Source organism: Cyclopterus lumpus, chromosome 15, assembly GCF_009769545.1.
Source record: "Cyclopterus lumpus isolate fCycLum1 chromosome 15, fCycLum1.pri, whole genome shotgun sequence".
In the NCBI taxonomy this organism is placed as follows: Eukaryota; Metazoa; Chordata; class Actinopteri; order Perciformes; family Cyclopteridae; genus Cyclopterus; species Cyclopterus lumpus.
The window spans coordinates 13,434,624-13,453,447 of record NC_046980.1 but is presented as its reverse complement, the minus strand read 5'-3'; the positions used below and the strand labels follow the sequence as shown (position 1 = coordinate 13,453,447).

At 40.7% G+C, this 18,824-nt stretch overlaps 2 protein-coding genes across 2 annotated transcripts; both read right to left on the bottom strand.

Moving 5' to 3' along the window:
• Nucleotides 1-1,618: 1,618 nt before the first annotated feature.
• Nucleotides 1,619-9,690, bottom strand: zgc:123010 (uncharacterized protein LOC641500 homolog). Its single transcript, XM_034552559.1, has 16 exons — nucleotides 9,484-9,690; nucleotides 7,201-7,283; nucleotides 7,039-7,119; nucleotides 6,858-6,914; nucleotides 6,563-6,769; nucleotides 6,236-6,349; nucleotides 5,967-6,012; nucleotides 5,670-5,760; nucleotides 5,440-5,581; nucleotides 5,236-5,340; nucleotides 4,994-5,087; nucleotides 4,787-4,820; nucleotides 4,589-4,666; nucleotides 4,151-4,253; nucleotides 3,934-4,055; nucleotides 1,619-3,839 (listed from the first exon to the last, which is right to left on the bottom strand). Exons 1-16 carry the CDS (start codon nucleotides 9,539-9,541, stop codon nucleotides 3,704-3,706), a joined length of 1,551 nt encoding a protein of 516 aa, XP_034408450.1. The 5' UTR covers nucleotides 9,542-9,690; the 3' UTR covers nucleotides 1,619-3,703.
• A 537-nt stretch (nucleotides 9,691-10,227) lies between these two features.
• On the bottom strand, nucleotides 10,228-16,861 carry pyroxd2 (pyridine nucleotide-disulphide oxidoreductase domain 2). The gene is made up of 16 exons (XM_034552188.1): nucleotides 16,598-16,861; nucleotides 16,374-16,393; nucleotides 16,087-16,180; nucleotides 15,715-15,788; nucleotides 15,447-15,602; nucleotides 15,182-15,335; nucleotides 14,992-15,053; nucleotides 14,810-14,907; nucleotides 14,578-14,719; nucleotides 14,349-14,483; nucleotides 14,198-14,270; nucleotides 12,700-12,853; nucleotides 12,206-12,357; nucleotides 11,880-11,986; nucleotides 11,420-11,540; nucleotides 10,228-11,138 (listed from the first exon to the last, which is right to left on the bottom strand). Exons 1-16 carry the CDS (start codon nucleotides 16,707-16,709, stop codon nucleotides 11,068-11,070), a joined length of 1,725 nt encoding a protein of 574 aa, XP_034408079.1. The 5' UTR covers nucleotides 16,710-16,861; the 3' UTR covers nucleotides 10,228-11,067.
• Between the last annotated feature and the right edge of the window lie 1,963 nt (nucleotides 16,862-18,824).

Sequence of the window (18,824 nt, the reverse complement as noted above, 5' to 3'; positions counted from 1 at the left end):
ATGGTCCCTCCCTGACTGGTAAACCCAAACAGGAAGAGCAGACCCCCTATTAGCGGCTCCAAATCAGAGGGATCACCGAGGCCGAGAGGGAAGACAGATGTAAAATAAAAGAAATAATAAAAAACGAAAGGTTAAAAATATAACTCATTGCTATGTGTGATATTCCTCCAATAGAACTTGTGATGCACTGTTGCGTATCAGACTAATTAAACTAGACCAGACAGGTGTCCCTGCCTGTGTGCCAATACTTAAACGCTCAGTGTGTGTGCTAGTGAGAGTGCACTTCAGGGCCCTCGGAGGGCGAAAAGTATCTGAGCGAAGCGGCTCTCTGTGGCAAAACCCTCACTCCCTCTCTCTCGCTCTCTCTCCACCTCTCTAATTACGCCGACCGAGTCGGCTCTGCCCTTACCCACAATCTGTGGAGGCATGAAATAAATACATGTTCTCCAACAATAAACAAGTGCCTTTTCAAACGACAGCACCTCCTCATGCTCACCCCCACTGCCGTCTCCCCAGGCTTTCATAAGACTTTTCCTTGGAGCATGTCGGCCCATACTGTACAGAGGAGAGGTTGTACAGGTTAGAGGGCTGAGAGTGCAGAAAGCTACATCGAGCTTGACCTCCTTGGCTCAAGCATCAGAGGCCGTCTTTGCCAGAACCTCCACGGTGTGCTCAATCACGTCAACTTTATATAAAATGAGGTTGCAATTTAGAGTGTTAGCAGTGCATACCTTCACACGCTCACTTGAATGATTGTTTTTGGAAATACTTAGAAGATATCAATTGTTCCCTTTTTTAAATTGTTTTTATTTAAAGGATATATATATATGCATATAATTTCAAAAGGGCACCAATTTATTTAGTATTGTTTTGTGTCGTAGTCAGAAGAGGGGTGAAAGCATCAGAGCCCAAAATATCCATATTTTAATTCCTAGAATGAATCAAGCTTTAAAGGCTCAATTGCAACCCAACCGCCCAGCCGCCTTTGTAAATGCCCATTTTATTTCAAACCAAAAACCTATAGTTGTTAATGTAGGCTTTATGTTATTGCATTATTTATACATTTTGGAAGGCATTACACAATTATTTTCTCAGCTAAACTTCATGTGAAGATCTGTGGAGTGCTGCTTTAATTTTGCAGCATTTTGAACTCTCACTTGCATGGACTACACATGCATTAGCCTTTAGTAACTCTCAATTCAAAATTTCATGTGGTTGTCAATGGTTGCTTTTGCCACACATTTTCCAGTGTTAGTGACGTCTCTATCTCGCACTGGTCTGGGTTACAGAGTCCCGTATGCATCTTCCATGCTGGTGTCTCCGACTAGTGATGAGGTACCAGATCCCTCCCCACACCAGCCAGGCCTGCTTTGATTTATAGCTTCTGGGTTTTCGAGTACCAGGAATTACTTAAGAGGAATAACTAGGTTCCTGGAGAACACAAATTATCACATATTTCAGTGCAAACCTTTCAAGTACAACACCGCCACCTTGTGGAAGGCAGGAAAACCACATGCATACCCAGATAACTCCTGCTTATGACACATTAGTAAAATAACTACATTACTCAGACATTTCTTCCCCAGTTAGTGCCATTACTCATGTAGGGACTCAGAAATAGGTTGTTCAAATACATTTATTAAATATAAAAGACTCGTTTTGCAGTGCAGTAACGATAATACAAAATATTTGGAAGATTAACAGGGTTGCAGTGCTCTGGTTATCGACGTGTACACCATAGTTAAAAATGGCTTTTCCTAAAAAAAAGTTTCAAACAAGGTCAAAATATTAAAAAGATACCAAATAGTTAAAATTAAACCTAGGGAATTTGTATGTCCAATTCTCGAATATTCATGTTATGGTAACATTCAAGGCATTGTATTAGTCTGCCAAACGAAATGCACTGCCAGTTAACATCACCAGTCAAAAGAGAAACAAGCAAGTTCAACAACTAGTCATAAGGTTTGGTGTCTAATTCCTTTAGTTTTAGCCACAAAGCGGAAAGTTAATACGAGAAAAGCAGAAGTGCAGGATGTGACCGCGTTTGCACCAAATGGCTCTCAATGATGCTTTCCTCTGAAAGCCAGAAAGAAACCCAAGAGGGGATTTACCGAAACAATAAAAAGGCAAGTAAGTGTAAGTTATGTTGTTAAAAAAAATTTTAAAAAATGAAAAAGAAAGTCTGCATAAATAAGGAAATAAATACTCTCACTATGCTGTGCATAGTTTACTAGTGAATGTAGTGTGGACCCAAACCAGGTGTTGTTGCCTAGTGTTGAAACGTATTAAAAAACAAGGCTCTTTATGGTGCAGCCATCAGATGAAGCATTCTTTGGTTCACTGAAATACTGAAATGGAGGCCCAAAGGTTAAAAACACTGCTTTTTAAGATTAAAAAGTTCTGTGAGTGGATTATGTTACACATGTGGCCATGAATGTGTGTGTGCACATGGCTGAACATGGTTTTAAGTAAGGCACAGTCCTGTAGTATGAACTTGTTTCGATCCATGTCACAGGCATTAAGTGGGTGTGTGCATGTCTGACACAGAGTTGTCACTTTCCTTTTGCATAGCCATAAAGCAGGTCAGATATTTCTATTACTTCTTCCATGCCGCACAAATGTGGCTATGAAGGACAATGAGTCCTACATAACTTGTCAGGACAACTGAACAGGCATGCAGTGTGGGTCTATTCATCTTTCAACAAAGGGGCAGCCAATAAATACAGTGATATATATATATATATATATATATACACACACAAAGTCCATCCATTAATACTTACAATTTTAAATCCTCGAGACAACTGTGTAGGTCTTATGTCCATTTACCCATGTATGATCATCTTAACAAAGGCTATGTAGCACAGTATAAAGGCATCGCTCTGGGCCTGTATAGCTTATTGGCTAAAATAACCTAATTTACTCAGGGGAGCAACTAAAATGCCGTGGAGGTCTGTCTGTTGGTAAGTCTTTGATCTGGCGGACAATGCGTTAATATTGGAACAGGAACAACCAGTGGGATATTGAGTACCAGACTGAACCGCAGACTGCTGAGCAGTTGTGGTCCGTGGATAAACCGTGACTGTTCAAAATCAGGTACACAGACTGCAAGTTGAAGTATTGGTCGAGCTACTGTAATTGGAAAATAGGGAGGAACACTGATTTGTGATGGAATTTCTAACGAAGGAAGGTCCCCAGGATCATCACTGAAGAACCTGAAAAAATCCATACTGAGTCCTTTCATTACTGCGGTACATGACAGAGCCATTATTTTCCACCCCAAGCCACCCCCACCCCCATAGTGGACCAAGCAGTTCCTCCTTATGTTGCACATCTGTGAGGTTAGGTTGTGTCCCCTAAAGCTGGAATAGGTCACCATGTGCCATGGAAGGCTGCGAATGTGAAGGTTTTCATTCAAAACAAGGACTACACCAGGTCATTCTGTTGTACTACTGAGCAACATTGTTGAGTAAAGGCGTAAGTTGAAATAAAAATCTTCATGCTCCCAATCCTTTGTGGCACATGTGTGACTATCCCTGCCTTAGAGCCTGAGTGCTGGCTCTGATCCTTTGACTATTCCAGTCCATTCTGCAACAGTAAATGTACAATAGCTCAGAGAACCTGGTCCAGTAAGTACCGGCTCCTTTGGCACACTGTGCATCCCAGTTTCCTGCACACTACTGAGGCAGAGAGTTAACCGAGTTCAGGGCTGCCAGGGCTTCCTGTCCTTGCTTTTCTGATCAGGAATGTGTTTGTAGCGACACTTGTCCCCAAAATGGCAGCCGGTGGTTCTCCAGAAGTAACACTCGTCTCCATTCACTGGGCCACGCCTTCGTGGTCTTGAAAGAGAGGAAGATAACAATTAAAACTGCATTCCTATTGTTTGACTTCAGAGACAGGGAGTTTCTAAAGTGAGGCTGAAGTGCTTCTCACCCAGCAGCTGCCCCGGCCTGCTCTGAGACAGGGACACAGGTCTTCAGAGGGGTGGGCAGGACCTTCTGCGTGTGGCGGTCAGGATAGCGCACCACTAAACGCGTGTTTTCTATACAATAACCCTGTGATAGGAAGCATACACACAACTCGAAGTCCATTGGAATACTCTTTAAAAATAGACAGAGAATTGAAAGAGGAGGGCCAAATGAGTACTCACATTTACTTTCTCCATGGCACGAGCAGCCATGTTCGCATTCTTGAAGTTGACAAAGGCACAGAATCTCTCGTGCAGAACACGGACACTCTCGATCTCACCATGCCTAAAATACAAATCAAATAACTTAATGTCTTTCCAATTATTGACTGTGACTTCATGTCACAACCATAATTGCATATCTGCAACACTTTATACACTGTGAAACTGAAACCTCCTTTTTTTTGTATTTTAAATTACATTTTGGACCTTTAATTGTAATTCTGTGTTGAAGGAGGAACTAGCAAAGTAAGATTTTCATTGTACGAAGTAACTGTTAACTGTTCATATGACAATACAAATATCTTGAATCTTGAGTTAGGAATAGGACGCTGTGTTTATATAGACCCATTTCAAGTCATGAATTAGGTTAGTTAGTATTGTAATGGACTAGAGTCTTACAATTTAAAAATCTCCCATAGGTGTTTCTCAGTTAACTCAGTGGTCACATTTCCCACCCAAAGCGATGGGCAAGGGCTTCTGTAGGAGAGACGAAGAGAAAGAATGTGACTGAAAGCAATTAAATCACAGCTCAAATAGTTAATTTGTGGAAACCCTTCTGACCTTTGGCTTTGATTGGACAAACAAATCGTCACCTACCCTGGTTGCACAACTGACGGATCGAGGCTCCCAGCTGCAGAACAAAAAGAGCTTCGTCAGCAGAGGAAGAAAGGCTACAGCCTTTCTTCCTCTGCTGACGAAGCTACAGTGTAGGATCTTAACATATAGCGGCGAGCATATTACTGCTTACATTCCTCTTCAGTGTCACAGAGAAGGGCCCTTTTTAATATGTACTTGTGATCTTACCCCTGGCAGCATCAGAACAAGATGCCAGAACTGCCTGCACAGTTGAACATTTCTCCAGCAGTAGGACACTCTGCACTTCTTCAAAACCAAGCTCCTGAGAAAAGAATAGAAACAAAGTAATGACCGTAAAATAAAAAGGGATTAAATTGTATAGTAAAGTTTAGAGGAAGCTCTGGTTAATTTAATTTACAGCCACGCAAGCTTACAGGAAACAACTTGCCACTTTGTCTGAGTGTATTTACCATTAACTGCAGCACTTTGCAGTTGAAGAGGTCATTGACAGCCTCCTCACAGTCTGGGTCAAATTTTAGCACCTGCTCCATGGCCTTCTCGGCCTCGCTGTACCGCTACAATGCACATAAAGACCCAAAACAATGAGTTAGTAAAGGCTCATCTTATCACACCACAAGTGTATATATGTCTTTGAATATATTCTAAATACCAACCTTCATGCCCATGAGAGCGCTACCCTTGCGAAAGTGTCCTTTGGGCCAGTCTGGGGACAGCTGAATGGAGCGTTCAGCATCCGCCAGGGCCTGAGGATACTGCTCCAAACAGTAATAGCAATAGGAACGATTCCCAAAGAACCTACAGGACCCAGTTTATTGCAATGGGAAAATCTTACATGTGCCTAAAATGTATGCATTTCCTTAGTGATAAAATAGTCATGACGCACCTGTAATCCTTTGGATCACATTTGATAGCTTCGGTAAACATACTGGCAGCGTGTGCGTACTGCCCCTCTTGCACCAGCGTTATGCCTTTTTCTGTTGAAAAGAAAAATATGCTTGTAAATCATTCTCTGGTGAGTCGGCAGCCTGAGAGCTCAACTGACTGCAGGGCTGCATGCTGAGATGCTTGCACAAATAAAATGTGAAATCAATAATTTGCCTCAGGCTATGGTTCTTTGTCAATGAATAACCTATTAAAAAGACTGTTTTTGTGCCCCGTTAACGTAAAGACCAATTCGTACCTGTCAGTGATGCGCTTTTCTTGGTCATGGTGTCAGTTCCATTTGTCTGTAAAAAAAAAGAAAGGTCACAGTGTAGTGCTCAAGTATTGAGATTTTCCTTTCAAATCAGATATAATTTGCATAAATACTATGAACTGCTAACAAAAGAATGCACAAGTACATTTCAAACAGCAGAAACATCTTTTAGATGTGCGTTTGGTTTTATGCATCTATTTTGTTTTGTCATTAATATACTTGCTCTAACTTCTCATATTATCTCATTCAGTCACCTCTCTCCTGGCCTCGTTCTCCTTGTTTTCTTTGGACTTGCGACTTGATCCTTTGGGTTTGATATGGCTAGCAGCATTAGCAAAGAAGGCACTGCTCACATCCCACTCTGGCTCCTGTGGGACACAGAAAGTTTTGCCATCCAGGCCTACATGCATGCATACGACCCCAACTGATTCACTAGAGACAAGGGAATTATTGGTGATATTTTCTACTGGGGCGTTTGGAGCCTGCATACTGAGTCTTAAGCATCAATGCTGTATAACTACACATTATAGAAGTAGAAGACTCATACAGGCATAGTAGTCGGCATAGTATACTTCTTCTACCTCTTCAGTGGATCTGGCTTGGGATTTCTGATGTCCTTTGATTCCTGCAGGAGCCATGGCTGGAGTGGTGACGTAGTTGGAAGAGGCAGCTGCCTCCTTTTTCTGCTCTTTCTGCACTCCTTGTTTCTCCTCTTCGGCACCGACTTCTGCTTCTGACTCACTATCATCCAGTTCAGACTCTGCACCCCCATCCTCGTCTTCATCATCCTAATGTGTAGGACCATATACATAACCAGTTATTCAGAGTAAGGGCAAATGTAGAGTGCATTCCTCGAAGGAATAATGTGATTATTACCCGTTCGACACTCTCATTTTGCTTAACCTGCTCCTGCTTTTTACGTTTTCGACGGCGCTGAAACAGATGCAGTGCTCGACACATCAGAAAATGCATAACTTTAACCTTCATGGATAGCATAATAGACGTTACTTTAAAAGAATAAAACAAGTAGGATCTTTATAGGGATTTGTGTGCTAACCTTCCTCTTGGCTTTGCGTCGCTCTGCCCTTCTTCTGACCTTCTCCTCTTCACTCAGATCATCCTCTCCATTTAATGCATCCTGAACAAACAGACAGAATTGAACATTGTACCTTCACACTTGCCCAGACAGTGCCCTGTCAGTCTGACAAGATTTGTTTACCTGTGACAAAGTGGCATCATCGCTTGGGTCAAGGTTTGCGGCACCACAATCTATCTGCTCCTCCGGCTGCTGGACTGGCGGGCCTGATGGGAAACACACAGCACATCAGCTGTTAATAAGCGGATTATACTGTTATCATTTTTGTTACATTGAGAAACCAGAAATTCAGTTCTCATCAAGTAAATGTTTATTCTTAACATGATGCAAGGTACATCCGCACAGCATATTAACTGCACATTATGCTCTATCAAACAGTTACACATACTTTACTAATAACAATGAAAGCTTTGCAATAATGTTGCTCTGTACACGATGTAAGTGACTGTATATTTCATAGATGTGCACATCTACAAGCATCATGAACTTTGTATGTGTCCTCAATGACAACCAGTAGAAATGGGTCATCTGGATGGCAAACATGTGTCATTCTACCTCAATGACATTCAAGTCTAACCACAATAACTTTTGATAACCAAAGGAATAACTCCAAATGACAATGGGTGGCGACAGGAAAGTGAGGTAATGTAAGGAAATGTAAACATGAGAAAAGAATGCACACAGAGTTGTTGATTCGAGTTGGTCTTAAGAAATTTCCACTGCAACGTGCTCAAAGCGCAGGCACAGCTGTTGGGAACATGGTATCTTTTCTCTGTAACTTGGTTGAAATACGAGGAACAACACTTCCTTGAATGTTGAACGTGTGTGAATGTGTGTGTGTGTGCTTTGGGGGCATAGATCAGATCAAACCAGAACCCATGAGCTGATATTGGCCCAATGAGAGCAGATGAATGTAAAGACAAGAGGAAGCAAAACACTGGACCCTGCAGGGTTCTATGTGGGGTCAGATTCCCATTTGCTTAGGAGTAACAAAGTCATTCTTGGTCTGTGACTCATGTTATGAGAAGGGAAGCTCTTTAATAAGCATACTACATTTCATAAGTGCAAAATAAACCAAGCAACCACTTGACTTCCTCATTCTCTCCATATTTTATTATGTTGTGCTCTGGCACATGTTAAACAGTGCCAACAACTGCAACAAATCAAAAGACTGTCTAAAGCAAGTCTCATTAGCTTTAGTAGAGAGTTAGTCCACCATTTCATTAACTGAATCCTGCGTTTTGTTAAATCCTCACTATAATGGAACGTCCTCCTAATAAATGCATGATCCAAGATCAATGGACAAAAGCAAAAAGAGGGTCTTTGTTCTTCCCCTTCAAGGAGATTGCTTAAATTATTGTTGGGTTGAAAGGTGAGCTCTGTTCAACAGGAATGTAAAATAACAGCATCATCGTGGACTGGAGCTTTAATCAATCTCTACTCAGCATTCCTGAGAAAGGAGACAGATAAGGGGAACATGACTATATCATTAACAACAGTCTTGACTACATCACAAGTCTGGTCTTGGGTGATTTTAAAAATGATGAACTGAGCTAGTAACAGCCTCGGTGAATCAGCAATGAAGTGCATGCATCTTTACAAAGTTACCATGGACAGCTTGAGACATAACAGCGCCTCATTGCAAAGAACCACCAACAGATTCAGGGTTAGTCAGAACAATTAGAACAATCTGAAATGTGACATCTGAAGATCCAGATGCACATTTCAAGGGTGATATGAGCATGTCATCATGAATGGAACACCAGTGGATGCTGAGCCGCCCCTGGTTAGCAGCGAGCCACAGTGGACTAGCCTACACAGCTAGCACACTTTAAGAGGAACAACGTGCGGGCACATGACATGTTTACAGATACAACGTGACGCTAATATAACTACAGTACACGTATCACTGCGCAGGTTGTGGGCTCCAGCGCTGCCGCTGCCCCCTATGCGAGGCATCGTTATCAGACCCAACATGCACCGGGGAATGCGCTACTCGTCTGTCTGTACATTAGTTTGAGCCTCAACTCCTATGTACAGCATACTTTATCATTGTAAGTTACGTCATTACCGTCGTCGTGAATGTAAAAGTATGTCGAAGTGTGTTTTAAATAAGTTATTGGACAAACTTTATGGCACGGACTGCGCAAACTTGGGAGGTGGTGCAAGCAAGGGTGTAGCTGGCAAGAGGGTAACTTTCATTGTTCGACCGAGAACTTAGTTTGAACTCACCGACAAGAGACAACCGCACAACACTATCATAAATAAACTGCTTAATTGGATCGAACCGCGTGTTCGATCCAATCCACGATGTGATTGTCACACGCGCCTTATTGTCGCAGACGGGATCAATTTAACTTGTGGTTGAGTTTTTAGAAAGTTTCGGAAAAGTGGGACGTTTCTTACCGCTCCCGAGTCCCAACAGCCTGCATATATCTCTGGTGAATTTCATGAGTGCAACCATCCAGCATTATCGTCTCCAATATACCACCAAAAAAAAGTATTTAGACAAATGTTTAGGTCAGTGTTAACACGTTTGTAACATTGGGACAATCGATACAGAATCTGCGGGAATCTTTGATGGTTTCGTCCACTTCCTGAGCGTCAAACGCAGACGCTGGGTCCACCCTGAGCAGCGGCGTCTTAAAGGCACAGAGCACCGTTATCGATCAGACCAACGGTTCAGATCTTATTATATGAATGACATTTATTTATGCCCGGCATGAATACGATTTATAATAATATCAGTAAATATACAAATATAATAGCTTCTATTGACATACGGTTTGTTTTTAAGAAATGTATATGACATTAATAATGTACAACTCTATGTACCACTTATATATGTATGATACCGGATGTTTTAGACATCTTACATCTGCCAATTGAGTCTTAATGTTACCATGTTTCCCTTAGAAAATATTTTTGAATTAACACATTACAAACTAAAACGGATCTAAAAATCCATTAAAATGTTTGTGAACACATTCCAACAAGAACATCACACAAAGATGGAAAATACTTCGGTACATTTATTACAATTTGCACATGGAGTTTGACAACCAATTCTTATCTGACTGGATTTCTTCTCCAGCTTTCAGTCAGATCTCAATGTAAGAAATCTATAGGTGAATTTGGTTTTAAAGATTAATTTGGTCATACTACAAACATAATACTGTCAAAAATGAAGCTTTAAGCTTATTCTTTAGGGTCCTCCAGAGTTAGAGGAGAACCCTGTTTGGTAGCTTGTGCATCATTATATTATATTATTATAGGATAATAATGTATCAGATTAAACCAACACTATCTTCTATTCTAATGTGTGGATATGGTGTTTTTCACAGAGGGACATTTTGTTATAGTAGGAAGAGCACAGGTGTACATAATAAAGTTAATTATTGCTGGATTTAATTTCACTGATTCATATTTAAGGTCCCTACACCTACTGGGACATTTGAATATAACACATTGTTAATCTTATTTCTAGCACCTATGTTTTCCTCCCATGACAAAATAATGTTAGTTGTGAAGAGGTATATTTCCACCCGGATATCAACACGTCAATAATCATTATACATAGTTTCAAGAAAATCAAATACATAAGCTTGAATTCATTTTCATTTATTCATACAAAGTTGTTGAAAGTCCCAAGTTTCAATTATTATAAAAATGCATTTGTCAACATTAATTTTGTGCTGGTAATAGTGATGTTCTGCTGACTCAGTTAGAATGTATAAGTGGTTTAGTGCAGCAGTATTGCACTAGTGTTTACAACCAGGAGTGATTCACTGGTGGACTTTTGACAAGGACGGCCTATAAAGAGGCTAAAACCATCTTTCATTCAGCCCTTGAGTTCCATAGCATGATGGAGAGACAGCTGATCAGATTGATAGTTGGAAATGAATTGATCAGATCAGTCAAATTCACACAAATAAGACAAAAAAAAGGTTGAACCCTGATGAGCGGAACACACACCGATGCTCTCATGTTTCAGTGGCGTTTCAAGTCACCCAAGACAGTTAACGCTGCATTCCAGCCGGGAGAACCCATCACACCACCACCTAAAGAAAACATTAAACATATAAAAAGGACAAGGAATAATCAGTCTCGTTCAGTGTGAGGAATTCAGAACCCCTTTACTCAGCCACCTGACATCATTAAGTGACTTTACCATCAGCAGTGAGGATAATATTTCATCCAAAGTTTTAAAGGTTTATTAACTGTGCTCCACTAACACAGGACAACATAACGTGTGTATTATTGTTATACTACAATTTCCACACAACAAACAGTCACATTTGCAATTTAATATTTAGCTACGGGTTCAGCATTACAAACAAACCTGGATGAGAGCCACTGCCACACAGATACAGCCCTTTTATTGGTGTTCGGTAGTCGGAGAGAGAGGGCAAAGGTCGTGCTAGGTAGAGCTGGTCCAGCGACATTGATCCATGGAAGATATTCTGATGAGAAACAAAATATTTACTTTTCTTTTTTTGTTTCTGGATATGATATATTTTCGTCATTATGATAAAAGTAGTCTGGCATTGGTAAAACGACAGCCTCGTAAAGTTGTGTGCAATAGTCACAGTGAGTCTGTGTCACTTTACACAACGGATGTGAACTTTGATTCTTCCTCATGGGTTGTGGTAAAACTGTCTGTAACCATTAACTGCTTAAACAACAAGTCTCTAAGGCTAGTGACAGAACACTGCAGAGTACGCAAACTACTTCCTCATCCGGTAGATCAACATTCAAATTGTTGCTCAGCTTTAAAATGTCTACAGTGTATATGTACATACTCCTCCAGTGAGCCCAAATATCCTCTCCAGGTCCGGTGGAGCCAGGATGTCGCTGCCCACAACCGACTTTTTAAACCCAGGGGCGTATTTCTCCACCCAGTCAAATGCTGAAGAGACAGACAAATACAGGCTTTCATTGAAAATGATTATTAATCAGTATCAACATCAAACAGTGTTTATCCATTTTGGTAGTTCAACATTTAAATGTGGATGTCTCATGTTGGTATAAACCCTTTCCTGTCTATATCTGCAATCATTTAATAACATATATGTATCAGCTTTAAGCACAGCATGCTAGAACTCCTGGATTATTTTGTGTTTCGAACCAGTGTCTAAATAGGCCTCCCTGTCCTCGTTCGTCCACTCCCTGCCCTCGATGTGGTAAGGGGTGAATTGGGTGAACAGTGACACCACGTGGCAGCCAGGGGGGGCCAGAGTAGGATCCAACACAGAGGGGATGGTCATTTCCAGCATGGGTCTAAAGGCACAGATGGCATGATGAGACAAGACGATGGGTGATTTGTTGATGGAAATTCAGCATAAAAGGATGTTTTTAAAGATATATTGTGGCTGCTAGACCTCATGTTTAGGGAACAGAAGCCTATTTCATTCAATGCAAAGTGGTATCTACCAGATAAGGATATGTGAACATCCTAAACCCAGTCTAAATCATGTTGACATAAATGTGTGGAGAAAATATCTACTGCAAGGCTCATAATGTTATAGATTGAGGACATGTACAATATAAAGGGGATGATTTAGTTGCTAAAGAGTTTCATGCGTTTTAGTGTTGACTCTCAGAGTGCAAAGGAACATGTACCTTGTTGAGGGACGTCCATTGATGGACTCTTTGTATGCCGTCTCCAGTAGCTCGACACTTTCACAGTTGAGATGAATGGAGCACTGGTGGTGGGGTCCTGGTTTATCATCTTGTGTGGGAGATGCTAGGAAGTTTGGTAGCTTGTCCACTGCCACTATAAAAAGAACAAAACTGCATTTTATAAATTACATTATGTGTCGTTCTTATGTACGTACATTTCTATATCTTTAAAGTGTGTGCTTCAAGTTACAATGTTTCTGTTTCGTTCTCTTTGGCACTATGGCAACAAGCAGTAATTGTCGGAGTGTATTTGGATCTTGTGATTTATCACAGGAATGCTGCCACTGACTCACAGTTTGTAATATTGAAAATGCAAGGGCTTTCATCCGTGGGTGATAGGCTCAATTTCCATTGTGTTACCCCATACAGCAACAGATAAGGACTTTACAGACATGTATTTAAATGACAATGTTCTAGGTTATTATTATTATTATTATTATGTTTCAGCTTACTTGGTATTTAAATTATAATTAGGGCGACTGTCAGTGCAAGGAATACGTTGTGCTCACTGCTAAATTCCATCACCATGAAGCTAAGACTGTGAAAATATTTTTTTCAAAACAGAGTATACTATCATTAAGTCAATGTACTGTAAAGGATCAGTAGGGAGTAAAGACTTCCTGAGTAATAAAGCCCTACAGCTCAGGCCCGACTGTATTTAACAAGCGGGAGCTACAAATGGCACCACACAGGAAGCTAAAGAACTGAAAACATTGTGTTAGTTTTGTGTGCTTTACACTATTTTATAATACCCCAAACCTTCTAAACTGTGTATAGAGCACCAAAATCTGTGCAACAGCATGCAACAGTGGAGGACTAAGAGCAGATCCCTCCCGAATCACTACATTTGTTTTGCCTTATCGCCAAGTACAACTTCACACTGATTGGCGCTGTGTAAGTAGTGGTTAAACACAAACAAAAACAGACCAGTAGTTTGAGTTAAATTTGACTAAAGAATGCAGTGTTTAATCTAAACATCATAAACATATGGCTGGATAACTAACACGTGAGACAGTGGGCCTAGCAGCTATGTGGACTCTTGTTTTAAAGAGGAACTGCACACTTAAACATGTTTTATAAGCCGTAAACTAAATTATGTCAGGCCGTTATCTTGCAAAGTCAATTCTGAGATAGATTCAACCATTTGGGACTAATCTACACCATAAAATAATAGAAACCTATGTTGAAGAAAATCCTTCAAGTCTAGCTCAGAAGTTGCTGTGTGAGTTTAATGAAGCATGCCGGCACACTGGGGATCCCACAGAGCAGATCTGAGCCTGTGAGTTGACCCAGAGCAAATGAAAATGAAGCCTTTTATACTGTAAGCCAAAGCAGTGATTAGGCAACTTTAAAGAAAAAGGGTCTTTTTTTTTAGCAGCAGCCAACCGAACCACTACTAGCCAATGAAACAATAGCTCAATTAGCATGACAGATTTACCATTGATCTTGGTCACAGGTGAGGTGTAGTCTATCTGATCTACAGCTTTGATGAACTCTGGAGAAAGGGCAGCCTACAATGAAAACAGTTATATTGTCAATAATATTGTCTGCTGCCATGGTTACATGTGTTGTGTATGTATTAATAATACCTGAGGTGTGAGGTTCTTGAAGGTAACATATGGGGTAGCGTTTGATAAAACAACTTTACTATGGATCTCTGTGCCATCCTTTAGCACCACTCCCTTGGCAGCACCATCTGAACCAACCAGGACCTGTCCTACATCCTGCCGAGGATACATATTGTACATGCATAAAGACCAAAATACAGATACTAACAAACTGCATCAAAATCTGTATAATTATTCAAAACCATATTACCTTCTCAGTGAAAATGTCCACACCATAGGATCGAGCAGAGCTCGCGATAGCCAGAGACACGCCTCCCATGCCTCCCTCCACATAACCCCATGACCCTTTCTCCTTCTCCAACTCTCCCATCACATGGTGCAAGAGCACATATCTTCAAGGCAAGGTCGGTGTTTAATTCAATGTAGTTAAACCTGTAGTTATGAATGTTTGTGTGCCAGAGGGTGTCTAAAGTATGTCTCACCCACTACCAGGATTACTTGGACTGGTCATGGCTCCTATCACAGCATCAGTAGCCAGTGTTGCTCTCAGTGGCTCCGACTCAAACCAACGATTGAGAATCTACAATACAAAGATCAAGATACTCACAATGCAGACGACTCAAAAGAGAAATTTATACCAAAGTTAGTGTATGCTGTAACGAACCTTCATTATTGGTGCAGTTATAATCTCATAAAAGTCTGGAATGTTTCTTCCCAGTTTCAAACCTTTAAATTCAGAAGCGTAACATTATGACTCAGTTACTAAAAAACAGAATGAGTAAATGGTGAATCATTTCTTATTCTGGCATCAACATATCACGGTTTTTAGATCAGGCCTGCATCCACCAACGCACCACATTTGACAATAGGCATCAGTGTTTTAGCTGCAGCAAGCCTCTTCATGGGCGATCCAGAGGTAAGACCTGGGATGTCTACAGGAGGAGCATCCAAAAGAGGGTGAATAGCTCCTGCTAGCTTCTCAAGGTATGCATTGAAATCTGGAAAAGCCTTGATATATTGTTTCAGTTATTGTAACATTAATTAATACATCTGCACTAAAGTGTAATGCAGAAACATGCACAATACAGTCAACCATGGCTGTCATAATGCTTAAACCACCTTGGCGTCCTTCTTTGAGAACTTGCCGATCTCCATCTGATTCATGGCCAGATCGGAGCCCAGGGTGAGAGACCTTGGCGGGGCACCGTTTACCCCCTCCTCCAGCATGGGGGTGAAGGCATGGGGGTCCCTCTTATACACCTTTAGCCCATGTTTCTGAAGATATATGCACACAAAAATGGAACGCAGCAAACAATAACACCCAAATGTTGTATTTTTCCCCTCAAAATTAGCTTCATTACTAGGTTTCACACGTTTCTATATTTACCTTGAGCTCTAAATCGGTGTATATGTGCGGCCTTAATAAACTGAGCAAATAGGAACACCTGGAGAAGTGGAAACCTGGACACAAAAGAGTATTGTTATTCTAACAAGGACAAACTACAAACTACAAACAAAGTATATTTATTTTAAACGTGACTTAATAACACAGTGTAAACTAGTATAAACAAACAAACCTGCTGATAATTCAACATATATTCAACCCCTAATAACACATTTGTTTGTCGTCTCCAAAAGTCAAACCTGCTCCACAACAGTATCCAGTGACGTCAGAACACAGACATAAGTAGTTACATTTAAGTAAATCGACCCTTTAGGTGGAGCCAGGATTGTATATGACAGCTAGAGGCCACCATACCGGGAAAGAGTTCTTCTGAAACAGCTGCTCCTCCCAGAACATGTCTGCGCTCCAGCACCGCTGTCTTCAGTCCTCCCTTCTGGAGATACGTAGCCTATACACACGCACACACACACGCACACACACGCACACACGCACACACGCACACACACACGCACACACGCACACACGCACACACACACACACACACGCACACACACACACACACACACACACCTTGACCCTGTTTCTGAACCATAAAAGGTACAGCATACCGTAGGTGTTGGAAAACAAACGCATTAACTCACTGCCACCATTCCATTGTGTCCTGCAATGAAATAAAACATGTCAGATAACTTTCCCGAAAAAGTTAGTTTCCTCAGAGAAATGACTTAACAATTCTAAAAATAATCACTTTTGCAAACTTAGCTGAAACGTTGTATACATGTTGCAGAGTTGCACGTCATTGTTATACTGTAGCGTAGAAGCTGTGTTTTCTGCACTTATATTGCTACCGTTTCACAGATCTCACCTCCTCCGATTACGAGTGCATCATACTGGGATTTTAAAGCGGTGGCACTGGATCTGGATCTCGTCACAGTGCCAACAATAGCCACAGCCCTCGGTCCCCGACCAGTCCACATCGCTGCAGCTATGGTAAAGTTTTGAGAGGTTGTTTTTTAATACGCGCATACACTAGGTATTACGGTAAGAGCGCGGAGGAATTTACTTCAAACTACTGGCACGGTGAGCGTGATAGGACACATCACATGAGTGCATCCCATGGGACTGCGGAATAGGCATTTTTGGTTAGGAAGGTTCCTAACTGAGTGAAATGACCCAGAAGTACTAAGTGGCCGCCATAATAAGAGCTGTTCGAATTCTCTAGCTCCCAATCCCAATGTCCCACTTAAAGCCTCTAATCCTGAACCCTCCCGGACTTTAGTGTGAAAGACTGTAAGGGCTTGACATGGTGTGAATACGAATGGGACAGCACTTTGCTGCAACATATCACGTTATCGTGATAACGTCAAAAAAATGTCATTGTAATGGACATTTTAAATTAGAGTTAGATCATGAATAATATTTTAAAGGGCTTTTATTCTGAAATTCCACATAAGAATGTCCTGATATACTCTGAGGTAGTAGTTTGTTATCAATCCCAAGTGAAACAAGTACCTTAGTGTAACCTTGAAGTTTCTGAATTTGATGAAGTGTACTGTCTAAGTATTATAATATTTGAGCAAATATTCACACAATTGGAACTGCATTTTTCCTTAAAATACAGTTTCCATAATGTAATTATTGGTGTTACATTATCATTCATTCAATGTATTTTTTGTGTGTGTGTTTTTAGGTTTTTAACAATGTGTCTATTATTTTACAGATTGAATAAATGTGACGTGTGCTATCACGTTCACCGGAACGTTGCACTTATTTTGAGGTCAGTTCTTACAAGCGTTTACCGTAATGCCGAGTATACGCCAAACAATGTGGGGGCTGGCTTGACTGTTTTTTCGAAGTTGGAGGCTGGACTCAGTTTTCTACTGGACTTGCGTTACGTAGGTCCGGGCTTTCAGTTGAGATCAAGACGGTGAACCACTACACTCGTTAAAGTGGCCGTATTTGGGATGGGAAGTCGACTTGTAGTTATGAGTTGTTATTAGGATTTAGATTGAGTGTAGCCCACATGTGGAGTTGGTATGCGACTGAACTGACCATTTGAAAGCACAAATGGGAATTTTTTTGCTAATAGGATTAGGCATCAGCGATTAGGACAAGGCATACAGAATTAGATCCAATTCCTGTCTACACCTGCCAACTCCACCTTCCCTTTTTCTTTACCCGTTCATCCTTAACTTATTTCCTCTGTGTGTATTGTTGAAATTAATAAACCAGAGGAACTGTTTCCATTTTCTTCCTTTTTCAGAAACAGGAGGCCCTCAGTGACGTTTTACAATGTCACATTTGTTGGATTAGCATGTTATCAGGAGGTTGTTGTTATTGTGGTTGTGCAACTATCTATCTACCTATATATCTATATATCTATATGTATCCATCTATCTATCTATGTATCTATATATCTATCTACCAACCAACCAATCAATCAATCAATCCATCTATCATCCATCTATACGCCTGTCATCATCCAGCTGTCCACTTGGTGGCATAGTTGTTCTATTCCATCCAGCTCCAGATCCCCGTCATGGTTTTCCACAAATAGCTCATACACTTTCAGTAATTTCATTACACATTTCAGTAAATGCGGATTTACTCATTTCACATTACATTTGTATGTTGTGTGTACGTGTAGTGTAAAATATGGGTGAAGAGATGGGAAATCAATGTATAAACAAAAATACCTCAATAACTGTAATAGCTTTCAGACTTTCTTATCTTACTCTTTTTAGATCTTGAGGATGTAAACATATGTAATATAAGAGGTCAGAATACAATGGGACCACAATGTTTGCATGTGAAACTCTACAGAATACATGTGACTTTCTTGAGAAGGTGTTTGTTGATAATTTACATATATCAAAGTATATGAACAAATTATAATAATCAAAAGGTGCCGTTCGAGATGTTCTCTCTCCGCTTGGGGTAGTCTATCTGAGGAGTTGGGCTCAGGTCATCTCACAGTAAGGGCCCACCTTAAGAGTTTTAAGATGAGCTCTTAACCAAGAATGGTTTCTTAGTGCTGCTTTTGAAGATGTCATATTAGCCTAGTGGTTCACTTTCCATGCATTAATAAGGCC

Bases quoted from the DNA above. Each gene is read 5' to 3' on its own strand.
- zgc:123010 (XM_034552559.1), bottom strand. From the start codon at position 9,541: ATGGTTGCACTCATGAAATTCACCAGAGATATATGCAGGCTGTTGGGA. The intron at 5,582-5,669 runs GTGCGTCATGAC...TGGGTCCTGTAG, and splicing joins TGTGATCCAAAGGATTACAG to GTTCTTTGGGAATCGTTCCT. The intron at 4,254-4,588 runs GTAAGACTCTAG...TTTGTATTTTAG, and splicing joins CTATGGGAGATTTTTAAATT to GCATGGTGAGATCGAGAGTG.
- pyroxd2 (XM_034552188.1), bottom strand. From the start codon at position 16,709: ATGTGGACTGGTCGGGGACCGAGGGCTGTGGCTATTGTTGGCACTGTG. The intron at 15,336-15,446 runs GTGGTTTAAGCA...CAATATATCAAG, and splicing joins TCTCAAAGAAGGACGCCAAG to GCTTTTCCAGATTTCAATGC. The intron at 11,541-11,879 runs GTATGTACATAT...GTTTCTCATCAG, and splicing joins TATTTGGGCTCACTGGAGGA to AATATCTTCCATGGATCAAT.